This window comes from Plectropomus leopardus, chromosome 10, assembly GCF_026936395.1.
Source record: "Plectropomus leopardus strain MGB_pleo_1.0 chromosome 10, ASM2693639v1, whole genome shotgun sequence".
In the NCBI taxonomy this organism is placed as follows: domain Eukaryota; kingdom Metazoa; phylum Chordata; class Actinopteri; order Perciformes; family Serranidae; genus Plectropomus; species Plectropomus leopardus.
Window position 1 is genome coordinate 6,484,482 of NC_142185.1, and position 21,010 is coordinate 6,505,491.

General features: G+C 38.4%; 1 protein-coding gene across 3 annotated transcripts; it reads left to right on the forward strand.

The window, feature by feature from the left end:
* The first annotated feature begins 166 nt into the window (after positions 1 to 166).
* Positions 167 to 20,986, forward strand: plcd4b (phospholipase C, delta 4b). 3 transcript variants are annotated; one of them, XM_042490044.2, is made up of 16 exons: positions 172 to 485; positions 4,015 to 4,112; positions 4,354 to 4,512; positions 6,548 to 6,776; positions 7,820 to 7,949; positions 8,171 to 8,402; positions 10,167 to 10,368; positions 11,143 to 11,287; positions 12,029 to 12,181; positions 13,744 to 13,914; positions 16,427 to 16,583; positions 16,717 to 16,833; positions 18,238 to 18,416; positions 18,624 to 18,756; positions 19,928 to 20,077; positions 20,189 to 20,986. In XM_042490044.2, the coding sequence occupies exons 2-16, from the start codon at positions 4,094 to 4,096 to the stop codon at positions 20,278 to 20,280; spliced, it is 2,268 nt and encodes a 755-aa protein (XP_042345978.2). In that variant the 5' UTR covers positions 172 to 485; positions 4,015 to 4,093; the 3' UTR covers positions 20,281 to 20,986. The 3 variants fall into 3 exon arrangements, with proteins under 3 accessions (XP_042345984.2, XP_042345978.2, XP_087939072.1); XM_088082946.1 differs by having other exon boundaries at positions 4,059 to 4,112; XM_042490050.2 differs by lacking the exons at positions 19,928 to 20,077; positions 20,189 to 20,986 and having other exon boundaries at positions 167 to 485; positions 18,238 to 18,430; positions 18,624 to 18,757.
* Positions 20,987 to 21,010: the final 24 nt, after the last annotated feature.

The following is a 21,010-nucleotide window of genomic DNA, read 5'->3' on the forward strand; positions in this document are numbered from 1 at the left end:
AGTGACCCTCACCAGATGCAGCGAGTGAGGGGACTGCGGATGGTGGAATGAGGGAGTGGCAGGAAAGGAAGGAAGGCTGGTGGGGAGGGGGTGGGCAGAGGAGGAGGAGGAGGAGGAGGAAGAGGATGAGGAGGGGTAGGAGCAGAGCGTACCAGTGTGAGGCAGCAGCGACTAGGGAATCGGGTTTCTCAGACCTATAGCAGTGAGAGTGCTGAGAGAGGGGAGGAGAGAGGAGGCTGAGCCAGATTTCCCCTCGGACACTCCCATTCTTTTAAAGGTCCTGAGCTCAGCTAACAGTCCCTGGACTCTCCTTGATCCTGGATCTCAGTGACCAGTGACGTACACACCTCCCTGAACCTTATCTCGGGCCGGCCATCAAGGGTCCTACCCTTCAGTGTCTTGGGGCCCTTCCTGGGAGAGCTGCCTCCTACAGAGCACCCACATCTGGAGGTCTGACAATATCCCTGCTAAGATCTGCACTTTTGGTAAGCAAAACTCTTTTTCCCCTATCTAGGAGAAATGCAAGGTTGTATGACTCATTATCCTTCTTTCTTTAGCTGCAGTTGTATAGAGGCTGAAGGGATGCTTTTATGTCTCATATTTCTGCCTCTGGTTCTAATTTTCTGTGCACAAACCTCACTCCCTGCAGCTGTTTGGAGTTATATATGGATTTAATTGGACGAACTGTTTACTTGTTTGTCGAATTCTTCACATGTGCAGGAAAAAGGCAGTCAAGGGTAAACACCAGGACACAGATTTCAATGTACAGGCAAAATGGAACATTCCTACGATGGATAAAACTCATTTAAACTAAACTACAGCAGAAGCGCACAAGATAAAAGTATGAACATGTTTGGTTTTTATGAGAGTTTCCCAATTTCTGTCCTCTCAGATTAGTCATGTCTGTGTGTTTGTGTGTGTGGTCAGTGAACTCCCTGGAGAAGTGGCCATGTGTGACTCATCTGCATGCTTATGCATGGCCCCAAAAATAAAACATAACGTGACCTAATTGAAGCTTAAAAAGTCTGGATGTTAGGCACGAAGGAGGGTGTGTTGAACTTTCAACAGTAGAAAACTTGGATGGGAAATAGAAATGTCTTTGACGTGGCTCCGCAGTGAAAGTGCAACACATAAAAAGCGCACTTCAGTTAATGGAGCAAATAGCTGTGGAAAATAAGCCTGGCTTTCATGGTCAGTCTGTGTTTTTCCATATGAGCGTAATATTAAATCGTGAAGCAACTGTGAAAGCATTCCTAACATCACGTCAGTCATACTGTGGTGAGAACTCTATGTCTCTGTCTAACTTTCTCCTGAAGGGGGGCTGGCACACATTTGGTTGTGAAACAAGTAGAACCCAAGTCTAGATCTTGTTGTTTCAGGAGACAATGGAAGGAAAGGATATCTGTCAGACAGGAACACAAATATAAAGACTTAAAAAAAACCTTTCCTTTCTGGAAGTGTTTGATCCACGTTTATCTGTGAACAGCAGAGATAGCAGGAATTTAACAGTTTTCACTGATAAGCACAAAGTCTGCGGTACATTTGTCTCGTTCTGTTTAAGTGTCTGCTTTTATTGAGACACATTGTGAGGATACATAAGAGGTCTCAAAACACTAAGAAACAAATGTATAATTTCAGGCTATAGAAAAAGCTAGACTTGGGTTGACCTGTCTATTAAAGCAATGGTCTTGTATAACTCAGTATATACAGAGTAGCAGTGGTGGATTCAAGCTTTCCAGCACGTAGGGCAACCTCAGCACGATCTCGTCCCAACTCATCATATACTGCCTCTTTATCTGTGGACCTACATGTCAAAATTTGACACACTAAATACAATAAATACATTAATTAATTAATATTAATAATAGTAGTAGTAATAACCAAAAAGAAATTGACACACTAAGTACCTTTCCACATTAGTTTTTGACGTTTAGGGACTGCGTGTCAGTTTCTGCTTGTTACATGCATTGTGTCTTTTCAAACTATGCGTCCATTTTTACAGGATATGTACAGTTTCTCCTCGTTGTAAAATGCATTGTTTTTAGGTTATTTCCTTAAGTTTATGAAACAAAAGACTGTGGTTAGGTTTGGCTTAAAATAAGTTTGGCTATAACTCATATTATATATGTCATTACTGTAGCCTGCAACACATACTAGCATACTACATTGTTAATAAAAATAACTCCATAGACTTTTGGTATAATGACTTTGGTGGATTCTTTAGATGGAATGACGAAAAGGTAATGGACAGGCTTTCTTGTTGTTTCCTGTTTGAAATGCTGAGTAGAAAACCAGGGACCGTCCAACTAGCAGCCCGTTTGTCCAGTCAGGATCATTCCAAGATAAAGTACGTCACCAGGGGGAGGCAGCCAGTCTTTGAAAAAAGGAGGGAAAACGTTAGTGGTCAATTAAGTGGAGCAACACATGCTCTAGTGTCCTTGTCAGACCTGCAGGAAATGCGCCATTAGAATTGATATATATGTTTACAAGTCCAAAAATCTTTCGCCATGCTAGCAGCCCTGTGTGCTAAATGCTAGCACCATAATGCTAACATGCTCGCAATAGCAATGCTAATGTTAAGCAGGTATCATGTTCACCAGGTTAACCATCTTAGTTTACTGTTTTATTAGGCTAACATTTGCTAATTAGCACTAGCTGAGGCGGATTGGAATGTCATTTGTTCTGCAGTTATTTGGTCAGAACCAAAGTATTAACAGTTTTGACCAGATGATGAAAAGTAAAGTGAATCACCAAAGTTGTTACAATTCATCCTGAGGTGAGTGTTTGAGCCAAATTAATGGCAATCCATCCAAAAGTTTGAGACATTTTGGTCCAACCACAAATGTAGCCCTATTGTAGTGCAAGATGAAAAGTCATAGGGTCAACAAAGTCATTATGGTGCATCCTCAGGGAACCATGAATGTCTGCATTAGACTTCATGGCAAACATGTCAGTCGTGGAAATATATAGACCAGTGTGGTGGACCGATTGAACAACAACAGTTTGTCACACCAACATTGTCTTACCTTTGGGCCAAGCCACCAGCATAGTTAGAAAATGATACCTATACTACAGTTTTGTATGATACATAAATTCTCAGGAAAATAATTTTAAGATTTGCAAATTATTAATTTAAAGTGATCACGTAGTCACATGTAGTAAAATCAAACTTTAAAAAAAAACCAATATTTCTCCTGATTTCTATCACATGAGGCTAAGGTGAGTACAGGCTGCTGAGTGTGTCTGGTTTCTCTGAGTCAGCACAAAGGCTGCAGGAGCTGCCGTACACAAGCCTTTCAGTCTGCTCGCCCATAATGAGTAAAGATTGATGGTGTGAGTGGATCAAGATTTAAATGCTGACTCACCCTGAAAATACCTTGGCATTGAGTGCATCAAGTCAACCACACTCTCGCAGACTGTGTCGGTGTTCGGTCTCTTTCAGTTATCTTTTAAGAGAACTCTTTTTGGTTGCCCCAGTTTCATGTCACAGATGTCAGGTTTATCAGACCTTGAGCTGGTGGGGATTAAGTGTTTTGCTCAGAAGCATTCCAGCAGAGCAGTCAATTGCCAACTCAGGGAGTTTGAGCCCAGATCTCATAGTTTAATAACTAGGATTCCTGTCACGATCCTATACTGCTCAGCTGATTGTAACTATGTGAGGCACAACAGAATGGCTGATTAAGGTGATGGATGGACATGTTTCGCATGAATCAGCAGGGAAGTCCTGTATGGGCAAAAAGTGAACTAGCAATGCCCTTCCTTAACAACTCAAATCAAGTTTCCCTATAGCAAGGTACTGAATAAACTACCCCAATGAATTTACTACAATAACAGGGAACTGGAGTTTTGTGTAACTATCAGTCTGAACCAGGCAGCTGCTAAAAGTGTTGCGCAAACTGTCTGTGTACATTTGCAGATTAAAATTATATTGTGATTTCTTTTTCTGTTGAGGTAGTTCATGCATCAAATGAATGCACATAGAGGTTTTATGAAATGTATTTTGTTTGGAAACAGGGCAAAGCATCTGGAACAGTTTGCTGACATCTGCTTCTTCTTAGCGCCACATTTTCATTGGCATGATTCAAGAATAGAAATGGATCCTGAAAGTTCACGTGAGTAAATATTATTCTAACAGAATGAGGATAGAGAAATTGTGAAGATTTTGCAATTTGTTTGAAAGTTTAAGGTCTAATAGAAGTTGAGCTTAATGTTAACGTCCATACATCCTTATTGAATCAGTAATGGCATAATCATTGAAGTAGTGAAATCCTCTCCCTGGCTTGCCAGTTTTGATGGTTTAGTATTTGAGGTAGGACATGATCATGACATTTGACTTTTTACATGACTCTGCAGGCATCCAAGATGACCCAGATGTCAAGGTGATGATGGCAGGGTCGACTCTGAGAAAAGTCAAGTCACGATCGTGGAAGAAGCAGCGGCATTTTCGCCTTCTTGAGGATGGCCTGACTATCTGGTACAAGTCAAGATGGGCTGGCAGAGGCCACTCCACTTGTGAGTACAGAAGTGTGTGTGCATCTTTACATGCTTGATTGTACTCATATATTAACTGTTGTTTTATTCATATGACCTCTTCAGTCAGTCGTTGAAAAATATAGCGCATTATACTGACTAATTGGTTCAAATACAGGCACAAGCACACAGAAAGTTTTCAAGCATGTAGATTAGCATGAATGGTACTGCATCACGTAATCTCAATTGGAAGTACACCTTTTCGGGCACCTAATTGTGTTTTTTCCACTGATGGGCACCATACAGAGCAGTTTGACACATTTTCTCTTCTTGAAGGGAACCCAAGAAGGCACTGCATCATATTATCTCCACTTAAGGGCTCTCTAAATCACACTTCATGATTTTTCACTGAAAGCACACTCCATGATGTTTTCTCCACTGGAGGGGAACCCAGAGAGTACTTCATTAGGGTTTCTCCACTGAAATGGCCCTGTGATGGCACTTCATCAGGTTGTCTTTACTTGAAGTGCACCCTTGAGGACACTTAATTGTGTTTTCTGAGGGGCACTATACAGACATATTCATCACATTTTCCTCTACTGGAAGGAAACCCTGGAGGGCACTGTATCATATTTTCTCCGTTTAAGGGCTCTGTAGATGGCCTTGAACAATGGCATGTTTGTTTGTTTGTTTTTTTCACTGAAAGGGCACTTTGTGTTTTCTCCACTAGAAGAACACCCTTAAAGGCACTCAACTGTGTTTTCTCCACTAGAAGGGCACCCTCAAGGGAACTGTACCATACCGTGTTTTAAGAGAACACTAGAGGATGCTTCATCTTCATGTAGTGTTTTGGCACAGGGAGGATGGAAGTGGTTAAAGAACGTTGTTTGGGCCAGTGACAGGTTGAACATGATGCTAGGCAACTAACTGAAGACCTCAGTTAGCTGCTTAGCATCATCTTCAACCTGAGGCCCTGAACAGGGCCGTATGCAAGGTTTTAGAAACACTGAGGTCCAAAAACCAAGCTTGCTATGGGGGTTCATCAGGGCATGATCTCTTGAGAATTCGCTGATCTAAATACGTGCATTTTAAGACATTTGGAGAGCAAATAATGGACAACATGAGCTTTAAACCGTGTCAGTGGGCAGAAGCATAAATCATACAAGATACATAACTGGTGGTGGGTCTTGGGGTGCTCCACCAGAAAAAAAAATTGAAATAAAAAAAAAGAAATCCTGCATTTCTACACCACCTACACTAGTCTGGATTGATTAGCTTGAGGGTGTAGAGAACAGCATAATTATTGGATGGACCCTGTATGAGGAAATGATAGAATAATCATAATAATCAGTGCTGGACTTTTCTATCAGCCCCCCAATTAAAGGGCCCAAACTATGATTGATCTACTTTGATGGTTAGATATAAAAAATAATGAATACTCTTTCTGTTCTTACTCATTGTTCCCTAAAATAACGTACCAAAGGCCCCTAAAGCTCCTTTTTAAAAAAGGAACTGCATACTTCTAAAATATAGAGGTCCTGCCCTTGGGGACCTCAGTGATAGGTACGGCCATGGCCTGAGCACGTTTCTGAGATGCTCTCAGGACCAGCTAATCTTATTCAAAGCACCGCACATTCCAGTCGGAAAAAATGTTAGCGCTTGATGGTCTGCAGGAAGCACAGTCTTAATGGCTCTCTCCTGATCATCTTTGTCAAAGCGTGTGTCAGAGATAAGAATTTCATTAGGGTAGGAGGCATCACTGGTTTTGGTGGTTGTGTTGGTTTTTGCAGTTCAGCTTTTGTGCTGATTAAAAACATAGTGTTAGTTTAAGATGTGTCGACTGCCTTTTTTTTTTTACTTCTGAAAAAGCCAGGTTAACTGTTCCACAATATCTCCAGTCGTGATGCTGATCTGAGAGGCTGCAGGTTCCAGCTACATATTTACCATACAGAAATGAAGGTGTTATCCCCAAGCCCCAAGTTCACTTCATATCAATTGGTTGTACATATCAAAATTCATGGCAAAAGTATTTATCAGCCCAAACAGCTTCATTATCCAGTTTCTTTGTCCTTGCCAGTCTCGATTACTGAGGTGGAGGCAGTGCGTGAGGGCCACCAGTCGGAGGTCCTGCTGAGCATTGCTGAGGAGTTCCACGCTGACCTCTGCTTCACTTTGGTGTTTCACGGTCGCCAAGGCAACCTGGACCTTGTGGCTGAGTCACCAGAAGAAGCTCAGGCCTGGATCCAGGGAGTGCGTAAGCTGATTCGAAAGGCTCAAACAATGGATGAGAAGGAGAGGCTGGACCAGTATCCTTTTACTGTAGACGCTTACTGTTTGGTATTTTATGAAAAACACAGACTCAAACTGTCTTCTTTGAACAAAACTGAAAGTAGTCTTGCTAAAAGTGTGATCTCCCCCAAAGAGTGTCATATTATAGGCTAATAATATAAAGTGGTGATAGATTGGAGATACGGGCGTAGAAAGCACTGAAAATGTTGGTGGGACAAGCTAACGGGAGGGTGTGGGTGCCCTCCTCCACAACATTTTTATCAGAGTACATTTCCTGTGTTCTAAAACTACAGGTGCTTTGATACTTTCATCTGGCTACACTAGCGGGAGAAAAAGTATGGGTATATTTTAATTTCATCTAGGGGAAGTGGATGGTCCAAGATCACATATTTGAAGACATTAAGACTAAAAGTACTAAGAAATTAATTTGATGACTAATGAAAACCATCTTTAATAATAATGCCTCATTGTTTGTTTCAACTTCATGCTTGCTTGCAATTGCAGTTTCTGTTAAATGGATTTCTTTAATGTTATCAAATCAATAAGTGAAGTGGAGAGGGCAACTGCTGTCAAAGTGTCTAATGCATTCTCCAATAAACTACATTCATCCTCTAATCATATCTACCACTATAAAGAATCAGCAGCACCTGAGGCTGATGTCTCAAAGCTAGATTATGTTGTTAGCCAGTTATCTGGGTGGTTTTGTTTAAACTTTACATCATAGACTGTAATGGAAGGAGCCACCATGACTTCACCTATTGGTTTATGGTATTTTGGTATTTTGTTTGTTTGCATCATGGATTTCTGGAGCCAGAAGGGACCATATTGGACATGAGGGTGGCGATGACCCTATGACTAGCTAGAAAAAAAACAACTAAAAACAGAAATAATACAAAAACATTGAAGTTTGCTCTACCCATGAGATTATATGAACAGTGAATTATACTAATAGAGCTCTCCAACTGATTGTAACATTTTTAAATGGAGAAATCAAGTTTTTACATTTGAATTGTTATTCCACAACTCTTGTTCGCTGGCGTTGTCCTCAACGTCTTGTCAGGTGGGTCTTGGACTGGTTCCAGAAAGCGGACAAAAACAAGGACGGAAAGATGAACTTCAAAGAGGTGCGGAAACTGCTGAAGATGATGAACGTGGACATGAATGAGGAGCATGCTTTGCATCTTTTCACGGTGAGCTTTTGAACTGCTTTGGATATTGTTGCATCTTGGTGTAAATTGTAAGAATTTAGTTTAATTAACTTTGAATGTGAGATTTATTAAATTACATTTCAGAGCTCTTCTCACACTCCATTTGATGTGACACATTAGCTACAATGTTATAGTACAGCATTTAAATAGATAATAAACATTGCAACAAATACATAACTAAAGCTCTTCCTTTATTTCCACAGATGGCTGATAAATACGAGAGTGGCTCTTTGGAAATCGAGCAGTTTGTCCATTTCTATAAGATGCTGACTCAGAGGGATGAAGTGTGGAAGGTGTTCCAGGATTACTCCGGAGATGGAGAGAAGTTAATGTTAGAGGAGCTGGAGAACTTCCTGAGTGTTGAGCAGCATGAGGGAGAGAAGAGTTCCCAGCATGCCCAGGAGCTGATTGATCGCTACGAACCATCTGAGTCAGGTAAAGATGTCTGACTGACAGCAGCAGTGGTGGAATGTAGCCAAGTACATTAACTCAAATTATGTACTAAACTATTTTACTTGAGTATTAATCCATTATTAATCCAATGCCAATTGAAATTTTCTCAGTACTTTTCTAACTTATACTTACTTTACACATTAGTATATAGACACACAATATTTCAGTGTCTACAGCAGATCAGAAAAGGTAGATATTAGCAATGTAAAATGTTTTTTTATAATCCAAAATGCTTAAGGTGATGTATTTGTTAGAGTTTTGTATATTTTAAGGTTCCACATTTTTATCAGATTAACATTATTGTTTTTATGCAAGATGTGTTTTCAAGTGTTAGATTTTAGTGTTTGAACTGATTAAAAGAGCACTGGATTCAAGGAAATGTGGCAAATTATAATGACATATGTGATATCAGTGCATAATGACACACAAAAAAAAGACCTTTTGTTTGTGAATATTGTCACAAACTGGAGATAAAAGCATCTGCACACTGAAATCTTGTATTCACAGCTTTGGGTCTCATGACTATATTTTTAGAAAAAAAAGAGTCATATGAGCATCTCTTTGAGCCTGAGTACAGGCAGCATACCAAGGCCACCAAAGATTAGTGTCACCAATTCAGTGTCTGACCAAATGTCTCCCCTTCTCTTCTTGACCTATGATGTTAACGTTCAGCCAGAAAAGTGTTTTTGCAGAACATTATGTGACAATGAAGTTGATCTTTGACCTTTTAGATACACGGTAAAATGTTGTTACTTCATAATTTTATCCTTTTTGAAATTTGTGTGAAATTTTCTCATGATTAGCAAAAGAATTCCTGAGTTAGGGCCAAAAAATAGGTTTTATGAGGTCACGTTGATCTTGACCTTTAAACGTAAACCACCAAATTCAAAACAGTTCATCCTTGACTCAAGTGGATGTTTGAAGAAATGCCGTTAAGGTGTTCCTGAGATGTTGCATTCATGAGAATGACACAGATGCAAGGTCAGAGTGACCTTGACCTTTGGCCTTTAAAATCTAATCTGTTCATTTTTGACTCTAAGTGGAAGTTTGTTCCAAATTTGAAAAAAAAATCCTTCAAGGCATCCCTGTAATATTGTGTTCATGAGAAGGAGACAGATGAGGTCACAATGACCTCTACTTTGGCGACCAAAGTCTTATCAGTACATTCTCTAGTCCAAGTGCAAATTTTTGCCAAATTTGAGGAAATTATCTCAAGGCTTTTTTGAGATATAGTGTTCATGTGCATTAGCTGGATGCAAGGTCACTGTGACCTTGACCTTTGAACACCAAATTCTAATCAGTTTATTGCTGAGTCCAAGTGGACGTTTATGCCAAATTTGAAAAACTCCCCTCAAGGTGTTGAAATATTGCGTTCACAAGATTGAGACACACAAGTACACAGTTACCTCGACCGTTGGCCACTACAATTTAATTAGTTCACCCTTAAGTCCAAGGTGACGTTTGTCCAAATTCCCCAACGTTTGTCCAAATTCCCCTCAAAGTGTTTTTAAGAGGACAACATGAAAACATAATGCCGTCTACAATTTAATATCCATAGCAAATTTTTATAGCAATTCACCTGCAATTTGCAATACTGATAACAAGTCATTTGAGTGTGTAGATGCTTGTGTTTCAGTCAGCTTGTACTTTTATTCCAGCAACTTGGTTAAGACATATACCATGTGACCTTCACTGCCTCTTGAACTGTGAATACTGAGGTCTTATCGTATCATATCCTCTGTTCAGCAAAGAAACAAGGCGCCATGTCATTAGATGGCTTCCAGATCTACCTGTGCTCACAGGAGGGCTCCATATTTAAATCTGAACATCTGGATCTTCATCAGGACATGAGCCAGCCGCTCAGCCACTACTTCATCTCCTCCTCACACAACACCTACCTGCTGGAGGACCAGCTGCGAGGACAGAGCAGCCTGGAGGCCTACATCCAGTGAGGGCTACTGCACACAACACATGCAGCTCTGTCTATGCTTAACCCTTTGAAACCTGTAGTGACATCGCTTTTCTTATGCTGCTGTCAGATGCCTTCACAAGTATTTAATCTTTTGAAACCTGAGCACATTGGCACAATTTCTTCCAAAAACATGGGGGAAAAAAGGTAATGTGCAACTTGGTAAGAAATGTTACACAAATTCATAGATTTAGAAAACTACTTTTAAAAAGCTAGATAAATATCTGTATAGTAAGACTAGTAAGAGAAAAGAGCTAGGGAAAAACTATTTTCATAACTGATATAATTATGTATTTAAAATTCTGTTACAAAATTATTACATTTTTTTCCTTTCTCAGATCATTTTCTTTTGTTTTTTGTTATGTTTTGTTTTTTCTAAACTAATTTTCAGGTCATTTTCTTGTACTCTTTTTTGAATTTATTTTTTGCCAATTTTTTAGTTATTTCTTCTTTTGTTGCCCTTTGTCTTTTTCCCAACAAGCCAATTTGCCCAAGTTTAAAAGGGTTGATACCTGCTTTAACTGAAACAGAGGTTAGATAATCACACAAAAGCATACCGAAGGAAATTTAATGTACGTCTCAGAGATGAGCGAGTTGACTTTTTTTAACTTTTATTTTGATTTCCTTATACGGACAGGCAAAGTCATAGATAAAAATGGTGTATTCATAGATTGAAATGTATCATATACTTTTAACTGAAACACGATGTGTGTGTGTGTGTGTGTGTGTGTGTGTGTGTGTGTGTGTGTGTAGGGCCCTGAAGAGAGGCTGCCGTTGTGTAGAGGTGGACTGCTGGGACGGCAGTGATGGGGAACCCGTCGTGTATCACGGTCACACTTTGACTTCCAAGATTCTTTTTAGAGACGTCGTCTCAACGCTGAAGGAATATGCCTTCAAGGTGAGCAGCGCTGGTTAAACAGTTAATTCACCCAGATAATACACACACACACAAAAGTTCACCACTTACTCCTAGCATTATTCAGCAATTATTCTGGTCAGGTTTTCATTAAATTCAAAATGAACATTTTCTTGCAACACCTTTCTGTGAACAGTTTGAATTGGAACATTTGGAATATTTTCTATAAAAACTCTGGATTCTCCAGAATAACGAGGATAACATTGTGAAACAAGATGTTGCTGTTGATATTCTTTACTGCCATGACCACCACAAATAAAATCCAAATGAAAGGAAAGTTTTGGCTTCTTATGACTAACAGCAATCTAAAAAAATTGTTTTTCTGTTCTGGGCAAACCAACCCTTTAGAGCAGTTAGAAGTCCCACTCACAAGAGTATCTGAGTGCCCAGAAAAGTGCAAAGCACACAAAGAGCAGTTGGTAAACCTCCCTGCCCCTGGAATTATGTACCCCCGCTGACTGACCTACATGGAAAACAACCAGGAAACTTCTCACATGTCTCTACTTCTTTATTGGTGCCACTAAAACTTTCCTACTCAACTTTAGGGAAGATGTGATGAAGAAACTGTTCTGGAGAATTGTGGAAACTCAACCTCATTGAAAAGTCAATACAACACTTTTACCACTGCGTTTTTTAGGAGCTGATATAATTATAGCATAAGTAAGACAGAAAACAGATGAGCTTTTAAAGCCAGAATTATGTCCTCTCTTTCTTGTTTGATAGGTATCGGACTTCCCAGTCATCCTGTCGATTGAGAATCACTGTGGTGTGGAGCAGCAGACAGTCATGGCTCAGCACCTCAGCCAAATCTTAGGTGACACACTACTGACCACCCTGCTGGATGGCCAGGTCCCTCAACAGCTTCCCTCTCCACAGGTGTGCATCTGGGTTTTCTTATATTTGGCCAGATATGCACTTAATAGGGCAATACACCCTGGCATTCTTTTTTGTGTTCTTTGTCAACCTTTTGTAAAACTTTTACAAAGAAACATGATTGTGAACTATCAGATGGATTGTCATAGCCTTTTATAGAAACGCTCCTAGTCCCCAGAGGATGAACCATTTGGACTTTGGTGATCCCCTTATCTCCATCTTTAGTATCACCATCTTTACATTTAAAATTTGAGTTGTTTGGACCATAATTGGTTGGAGTGCCATTAAAAAAATAGTCGAGACATTGATGGTCCCCAGATAATGAAATGTGATTTTAACTTTGGTGACCTTGATTTTTCATATATCACCGTCATTGGGTCATAATTTCAGTTTGTCCAATACTTAGGTCTGTCACCAGATACCTGCAGAACATATGACATTCTCATTACCACAGCTATAGGGCTTCCGTGTTTTGTGCTAACAGCAAACATTGAGAGAGGGTAGTTATTCGCACGTCATGTAGGTGTACAGCAATCAAAAAATGGCGTAAATGAGGAAAACGAAATTACACCTGGAGCACAGAAATTACACTATGGAATAAGTATGAGGGTTACGGGGAGACATTGTTAAAGTGTAGCTTTTACATAGTGTTTGCATATCGCAGTTTTAGACTTAACACTTCAATTTTGGTGATTTTCTGTCTTAACTTAAACAGTTCTATTCATTTTGACCTGACGATCCAAGTAGGATCAAAACATTGTCTTCGATAAACTTGTGTGGCATGAAGTGTGCAGGTGTAATGTTTTTCCTCAACCAATCAATTAATCGATTAAAAGAAAATGATTAGAAAAGAGGTTTAGAGTCAATATAGATTATTTACAAATTATAACTCAAAACTAATAAATTTTGACATGAACTCAATAAGAGGGTTAATGCGTGTAAACGGTATATTGAACTTGGGAACTTATGATGACATAAATCTATTCCATTACAATTAGTGATACATTTATATCGGGATCTATCTGATACAAAGCGTCAGTAAACATTCTGCTTTGATTAACTTTTAGGAATGAAATGTTTTCAGACAGTCTGATCTCGGAAAACTTTGGCATCATTAGGAATTCAGAGACATTTTAAAGATTAATGGCTGGTGTGTGTCTAAACATCCATCTTACAATGATCATAAAAGCACAGCCATAGTATACTGTAACTTCCAAACTCTTTCCCATTAGAGCACTTAAGACAATCAATGCTAACTTGAAGTAATGGCACATAAATGCTGCGAGGAATTCCACTGAGGGTTTTGGCGATTAAGTAGTGGTTCTTTGCTGCATTTACTTAGGAAACAACAAAGTGCAGGAAGATGGACCAACTTTTTTTCTGGGTACTGAAGACAACAAGTCCTCAAGAAGTGTGACATCCCACATTCCAGCACTCATTCAGCACATTGTTTTTTTTTTATGGAACTGGATTGAACAGAAAAATACTACAAATGAGGTGGATCAGAGCCAGCATGAAGAAGAAGAGCTCTGACCCTTCTGTGCTTGTGTTGGTGTCTGTTATAGGAGCTGAAGGGGAAAATTCTGCTGAAAGCTAAAAAGATCAGTGATCCAGGAGACTCTCTGGATGAAACTCTGACAGATGAAGTTAGTGATGAGGAAGAGATGGCCAACGATGATGCTGGAAATCTGCCTACAGAGGAGCCACCCGCTGAGGGTTTGAACCACAATGCAAAGGTATAACAATTTGATGCTTTAAGCTCAATCTGAAAGACACGAGATTCATTAAAATGTTATTGCTTTTAGATCATTTGAAGTATGTATTTATTATATATATATTTAAGTATATATACATTTTAGTAATGTACTTAAGTACAAGTTTGAGGTACCTGTACTTTACTTGAGTCTGTTCTTTTCATACTTTTACTTTATTACAGTCCAGAGGGAAATATTGCACTTTTCACTTAAATACATTTATCTTAAAGCCTTAGTTACTAGTTACTTTACACATTAATATTTTTCATGAAAAGCTTACGAAATGTTTATAGAATATGATGTTTTATTATAAATTAACCCTTTGAAACCTGGAGTGACATCACTTTCCTTGTGCTGCTTTTAGATGTCTTTTATCAGTATTTAAACCTTTGTACCCTGAGCAAATTGGCATAATTTCTTTTAAAAACATAAGTAAAAAGGCAATGAGCAACTTGGGAAAAAAATGTTCAACAAATTAATAGATTTAGAGAATTTTTTTTAAAAAGCTAGAGAAATATGTATAGTGGAAAAAATAGAAAAAACATAAGCTAGGGAAAAAATATTTTTATAATTATTATAATTACATAATTGAAACTTATGTTACATGTTAAATTATTAGATTTTTCAGGCACCTTTCCCAGGTCCCTTTCTTGTATTTTATTTTATTTTGCTAATTGCTTACTAATTTTTAGGTAATTTCTTATGTTTTTGAAAGAAATTCAACCAATTTGCCAAGGTTTAAAAGGGTTAAACTACCCAACAATTGACACAAGTACAGCTGAAACAATTAGTTGATTAAACAATTAGCTGATTGTCAAAAAAATTAATTGGCAACTGTTTTTGATAAATGCTTAAGCCATGTTCTACGTTTAGTCATATTTTGAGTAATTTAGAGGGTTTTTTCCCTCCTCAAATTGGGTACTTTACTTTAATACTTTAGGTACATGTTTCTGACTATACTTTTACTTAAGTACCAATTTTTAATGCAAGACTTTCACTGAACATATTAATGAGTATTTTTACAGTGTGGTTTTAGTCATTTTGCTGAAGTAGAAAATCAGAATACTTCCTCCACCACTGCCTGTAGACAGTGGAAGTGAGGACAGGACATGAAGACAGAATTATATCTAAAGTGACGGTGAATCAAGACAGAAGTGAACAGAACTTGATTGCTGAGAAAGACAGGAAACGGTGTGGGGACATAAGAGACAGTGAGGCGAGACTGGAGTAAAAGAAGAGAGATAGTGAAAAGAAACAGGAAACAGGGATATTAAAGATAAGACAGATATGGCAGAAAGAAGAAAGTTAGTGAAGTGAGAAAGAAAACAGCGTTCAGTGTGTGTCTCCTTAGCTGTGGGAAATAAACCAAACTCTGCATTTCATATTTATCCAGGCAGGTCAATCAAAAACACAGTATTTTCAAAGCTGTTCTCAAAATATGTGTTAATTTGTGATATGAAAGCATTTGTGATTTCAGTGGTTTAATTAAAAATGATAAGGGAGAGAGAGGAGGATGCTAATTATTTTACACACATTTATTGACTTTTTTCTTTAGAACTTTAGTTTTATTTAGCTTTTATCAACAATAATACAGTGTAAACATTTCCTTTCTCTTTTTCAGCTGTATGTAACATGTGTACATATTATATTTAAAAAATTACATAAATATAAAAAGAAACAACACATCCACTCCAAATTGTAAATAGCCAAAATGGTTACTTGGAAAAAAAAGATCAAAATAATATAATAGTGCTGAATATCTACAAATATATGCAATAATTGCTTATTTTGAGTGGCAAAAAGTGAAGACAGCACTTGAATATTTCTGTAGCTGAGTAATGAAACAAGCTTCCTGTTTACAGTAGTTGCTGTCCTGCAGGTATATTAGAATGTAAAAGTACTTTATACTGTATGCATCAGTCGCATGTGTGTGGTTTCTAAAAGAAGTGATGCTTTGTTGGAGGGAGCAGGTTACTGAAGAAATAATCTGAGGCTCACGAGGGTAGAAATTTAATTGCATTTTATCATTCATAAAAACATGAACATTTAGTATGCCTGTAGTTGCCGTTTGGTTACAGTATGATTATTTTCTGCCAATTTCATGTAAATTACCAAAGCAATAAAGAACAGCTCTCACATATTTCTTCCAAACTTCTAATAATGGGGAAAATAAATAAAGTAAATTTATTTTAGTCTTGTTACTTGCAACTTTTTTTCATTATTAATTTGGGACAAATACATTTGTAATTATTAGTTTATGTTTATGTTTCCAGAAGAATTTCCAACTTTTTTCCTGCACTAATTTAATACAACTTTGATCTGTTGTGGACAAACTTTTTCCACAAGAAAATGATGCAATTCAATTTCATCAGTAAACAAATTATGGGGTAGTTATGTAATCACTGGCCTCTTATTTACAGAGTTACCTTCAAACTGTATGTTATTAATGTTGGAAGTGATTTAAATGAATTTTTTCTTTTCTCCTCTTTTGCAGAAATCAAAGTCCAAACTGTCCAAGGAGTTGTCAGACTTGGTGGTTTACTGCAAAAGCGTGCACTTCCATGGCTTTGAGCATGCTCGCTCACACGCCAAATGCGATGAGATGTCGTCTTTCTCTGAGTCTAAGGCCAAGAAGCTTGCTAAGGACGCAGGTACCATGGACATGAAGGGACGGGTATTTTGAAAAAGAATGGAGAACAGTTAAATCTTATGTCATATTCCTCAGATAAAATAATATGGCTGCTTTATGACTATAAAATGTTTTACATGTTGTTCTCTGTCCAGGGACAGATTTTGTGCAGTACAACACACGGCAGCTGAGCAGGATTTATCCCAGTGGTCTCAGGACGGACTCCTCCAACTACAACCCGCAGGAGATGTGGAACCTGGGCTGCCAGATAGGTGAGAGTACGGCCGCCCTCTGCTGGTTTAACCAAACTCTGCATTTAAACACACTGCTGTCTCCTGTTGCCAGTCTTATTACCACAGTGTCCTAACGTCTTTAGCTGGTCCAACACTGCAGCATGGGGCTGACATGCTGACTGCATGTAATATCGCAATGAATGCATGAAGACAAGTTGATGCTAAGGATCCAGGGCATGGTTATAAACAGGGTTAGTGCTGTCAATCCAGTCATTTGGCAGTGTAATTTGCCATATATGAATAGCACTTCTGACATATAACTCCAACATAAAATAATGCTGTTGCTGCTCAATGAAAACCTTTAACCTTGAACCTTTTTTCTCGCCAATGCAAGGGTCTGAACAGCAAAGAAACCACAAATGAAGGTGTGCTGCATTTTTGATATGGTTGATAGTTTCAAACATAGACTGAATGTAAAGATGGATGACTCATCTCCACCTACCGCAATGATGCAAAAATGAAATCAAAATATCCCAGATACAGCTGCTGCCATCTTGTGCTGGTGATGTTATTTGGAGCCAGAATGTGCGCAGTAACATGTCCAAGGTGTTGGAGGTCCTACCCATACACCCATCCGACCAATCATGAGCAGAATCATTGATCACAACGCAATGATTGGCACACACAGCTGTCAATCATGACATCAATCCTTTTTTTGAAGCATTATATAACTAAGACCAAACTTTTAGAAAAACAAACACTTGGACATACAGCAGTGTGATCAGAAATACCCAAGATAACAGAAACCATCTTTGGGAAAAATGTATTTGGCGCAACCCCCCAGAGGTCCTATCTAAGCCCCCAATGTCCTAAATCTTAGAAATTGCCTCAAATCCTAGAAATGTCCCAGAGTCCGAGAAATGTCCTTAAATCCTAGAAACACCCTAAAATCTAAGAATTGTCCTAAAACCTTAGAAACGTCCTTAAATACCCAAAATGTTTTAAAGTCACAGAAATATCCTAAAATCCTCCTAAAACAGAAATGTCCTAAAATCCTAAAAATACCATTGTATGGTATGCAGCTTCTATCACTCGCAATCTGAATATGTGATGCATGTAAATATACTGTCTCTTTTATGTTCGTGTACTGAGGTGTCACTTTCTTTGTGCGTGTCCTCACTGCCACCCCCACCCCCTCCTGCAGGGAGGTCAGGGTTAGACGCAGAGCACCAGCCCAGCAGCTGGAGGACTTTAACAGGACAGATGCTTCCTGTCACAAGTCACAAGGGCTCAAACTGACGCCGTCTGTTCTTGATAAAAGTCTTGTGCTGGACTTATCACATGACAGATAACTGAGTCTGGAAAATCATGTGATACAGCCAGCCACAGTTAAAAACAAAAAAATCCTAGTTAATTTCATTATTCTCCCTCTTTTTCCCAAAGTGGCTCTGAACTTCCAGACGGCAGGTCTGGAGATGGATCTGAATGATGGTCTGTTCAGGCAGAACAGCTGCTGCGGCTACGTCCTCAAGCCGGACTTCATGAGAGACGGCAACACTGAGTTCAGTCCAGAGAAACCTGAGGAGCGGCAGGACTATAAACCACTCCGCTTATCCATACAGGTTCAGAACTGCATGTAAATTGAATTTGCTTATGGTTTCAATGGCCAGCTGCTGTCAGTGTGTCAATGGAAGGCGTGGCGTTGCAGAATATGTCAGAAAAACATAGAATAACAATAAAATAAGAGAAGTTGTGTAATGTGTTCTTCTGTGCTGTACACTGCAGTGGTGTGTATTTCCTTTATGCAAATATGTGTGTGTGTTTATCAGGTGATCAGTGGGCAGCAGCTCCCAAAGGTGAATCAGAAAGAGGGCTCTATTGTAGACCCCCTGGTAAGAGTGGAGATCTACGGAGTCCCACAGGACCATGCCAAGGAAGAGACCAGTCACATTAACAACAATGGTAGCATGTTCACTTTTAATAAATGCAAATAGTGCATGTATTGCACAATTCACAGTACCATCTCTGCAAGCTTTCTGGTTTAAAATGACACTGCAACAGCCGTGGATAGCAAAATGTCTCGTGCTGCTCTGCTTATATTTAAAGCACTTGATACATTTGAACATTCAATACTTTCAAAGAAACATTCCTCTATTGGTTTTGATTCCACCAGTTGCTGTGCTTTTTAAATGACCTCTTTAATAGATTGCAATGTGTAAAAATGGGTGATATGGGCCCATACAATTTTTTACTATACTATTTTTTTCTCTTAGAATGCAACTTATACGTGGAATAATCTGCAAAAGTCCGTAAACTTGGACACTCTGCCACCATTACTGCCGTTTAACCCTTTGAAACCTGAGCAAGTTGGCTTGATTTCTTTTAAAACCATGGGGCAGGGAGTGACAGAAAGGGCCCAGGAATTACCGAAAAATCAGTAAAAAATTAGAAGAAATTTGCCTGAAAATAAGAGAAAAAAGCAAAAAAACAAACAAACAAGATCACCCCCAAGAAAATGACCCCAAGGAAGTGCTAAAAATGAAAACAAACTGAACACTTTTTTTTGTTTTTATTCCTGTAGCATTATTTTAAATATATAATTTAGAGACTTATACTGATAAATAGTCTTCAGCTTCCTGGGCATTCTTTTTTTTTTTTTTAAATTACATCTAATAATCACTCTTACCTAATTTCATTTCTTTTTACCTTTTATTTGGATTTTCCAGTTTGCATTTCTTTCCAAGTTGCTTGCTAAGTTTTTTCTTTGAGTTTTTGAAAGAAATCAAACCTATTTTCTAAGATTTTAGTTTTTTTCAGTTTTCATCTCATTTTAGTGGACTGTAAATGCCTTGAAGTACAAATCTGGACCATGGCATGTTTATTATCCTGTATTTTGAGTTTTAGCCATTACATATTGTTATTTGTTAATACATTTTTATTTCTATTTTGCATATTGGTTATCTATTTGTTTGAATTTATATTAGGTTTGCTTGATGATTGTTTTTTTATGTTTTTGTTTATACTCAGCTTAATTAAAAAAGACTAAATTAAAAAGAAAAAAAAAAGATGACCTAAAATAGAAAGTCATGTCACAGTTGGTGATACTCAACCTTTTACTGCCCTCTACCTGCAGGATTTAACCCAGTGTGGAATGAAACTTTGAATTTTGTCATCCATGCCCCTGAGCTGGCCCTGGTTCGCTTTGTGGTGGAGGACTACGATAAGGCTTCCAGAAACGATTTTGTTGGACAGTTTACTCTCCCGTTTGAGTGCATCCAAGCAGGTGAGCAGAGATTAAATCATGTGCTGTGTCAAATTCCAGAGGCGGGATTTACTCATCACATCTCCGTTTGAGCTCTAATTCCAGTTCTTGTCGATGTGTGTCCCTCTCCAGGATATCGTCACATACACCTGCTCTCTAAAGACGGAACGGCCATCCCTCCCTCCTCCCTCTTTGTCAACGTCAGCATCACAGAGTTCACATGAAGACGTCCAATCTGATGCCAGAGGTGGTCAGACGTTTCCAGATGAAGGATTTCAACTGCATGCACCAATAATCAGCAGGGTGGTGGAAAATTTATCAAGAACAAATTCCACTGACTTAAAATAACAAACAGCAGAAATAGGTTCTTTGTTTCTCAGCGTTATTCACTCAAACAAGGATGTTTGATTTTTGTAACAGATGACTCTTCAAATAACTGAATCATTTTGATGGATTAACTATTAAATAGGGTTTAAATTCACTAAAAAATATGACAGAAAGAAACAGGGACCATTTAGTCGTATAACAAAAGTTTAAAGGAAAAGATCTGCTTGTATTTATGTTATGTCATATTGAGTGATATTCTCAATTCAACTTTTTATGGAAATATTTCCTGCAAGCTTTTTAATTGTTATTGTCTTTGAATGAAAGATCATGAAGGATTGCTGCATGTCTGGAATGTCTTCTATATGCAGAAGTAACAGAGCCTGAAATAACTGAAAGAGTGATAATAGAATGTTAAAAAATGGCAAAATACCAGTATTGTACATCTACTATTATTAGGTACTTTGCATCATGTTGGTTATAAGAAGTGCCTGCTTGAGTTATTTCTACTTACCAATGTATAAATTCCAAATGGATATGTTGTGTATAATGTAAATGTATGTATATATAGGCCTGTAAATACATGCAATACATTTTCAAACTGGTGCAACGTGCAGTCAACATTTTTGA

Coding starts and splice junctions, on each gene's coding strand:
- plcd4b (XM_042490044.2), top strand. Junction 10,369..11,142: donor AGCCTGGAGGCCTACATCCA/GTGAGGGCTACT, acceptor GTGTGTGTGTAG/GGCCCTGAAGAGAGGCTGCC. Junction 16,584..16,716: donor GAAGCTTGCTAAGGACGCAG/GTACCATGGACA, acceptor TTCTCTGTCCAG/GGACAGATTTTGTGCAGTAC.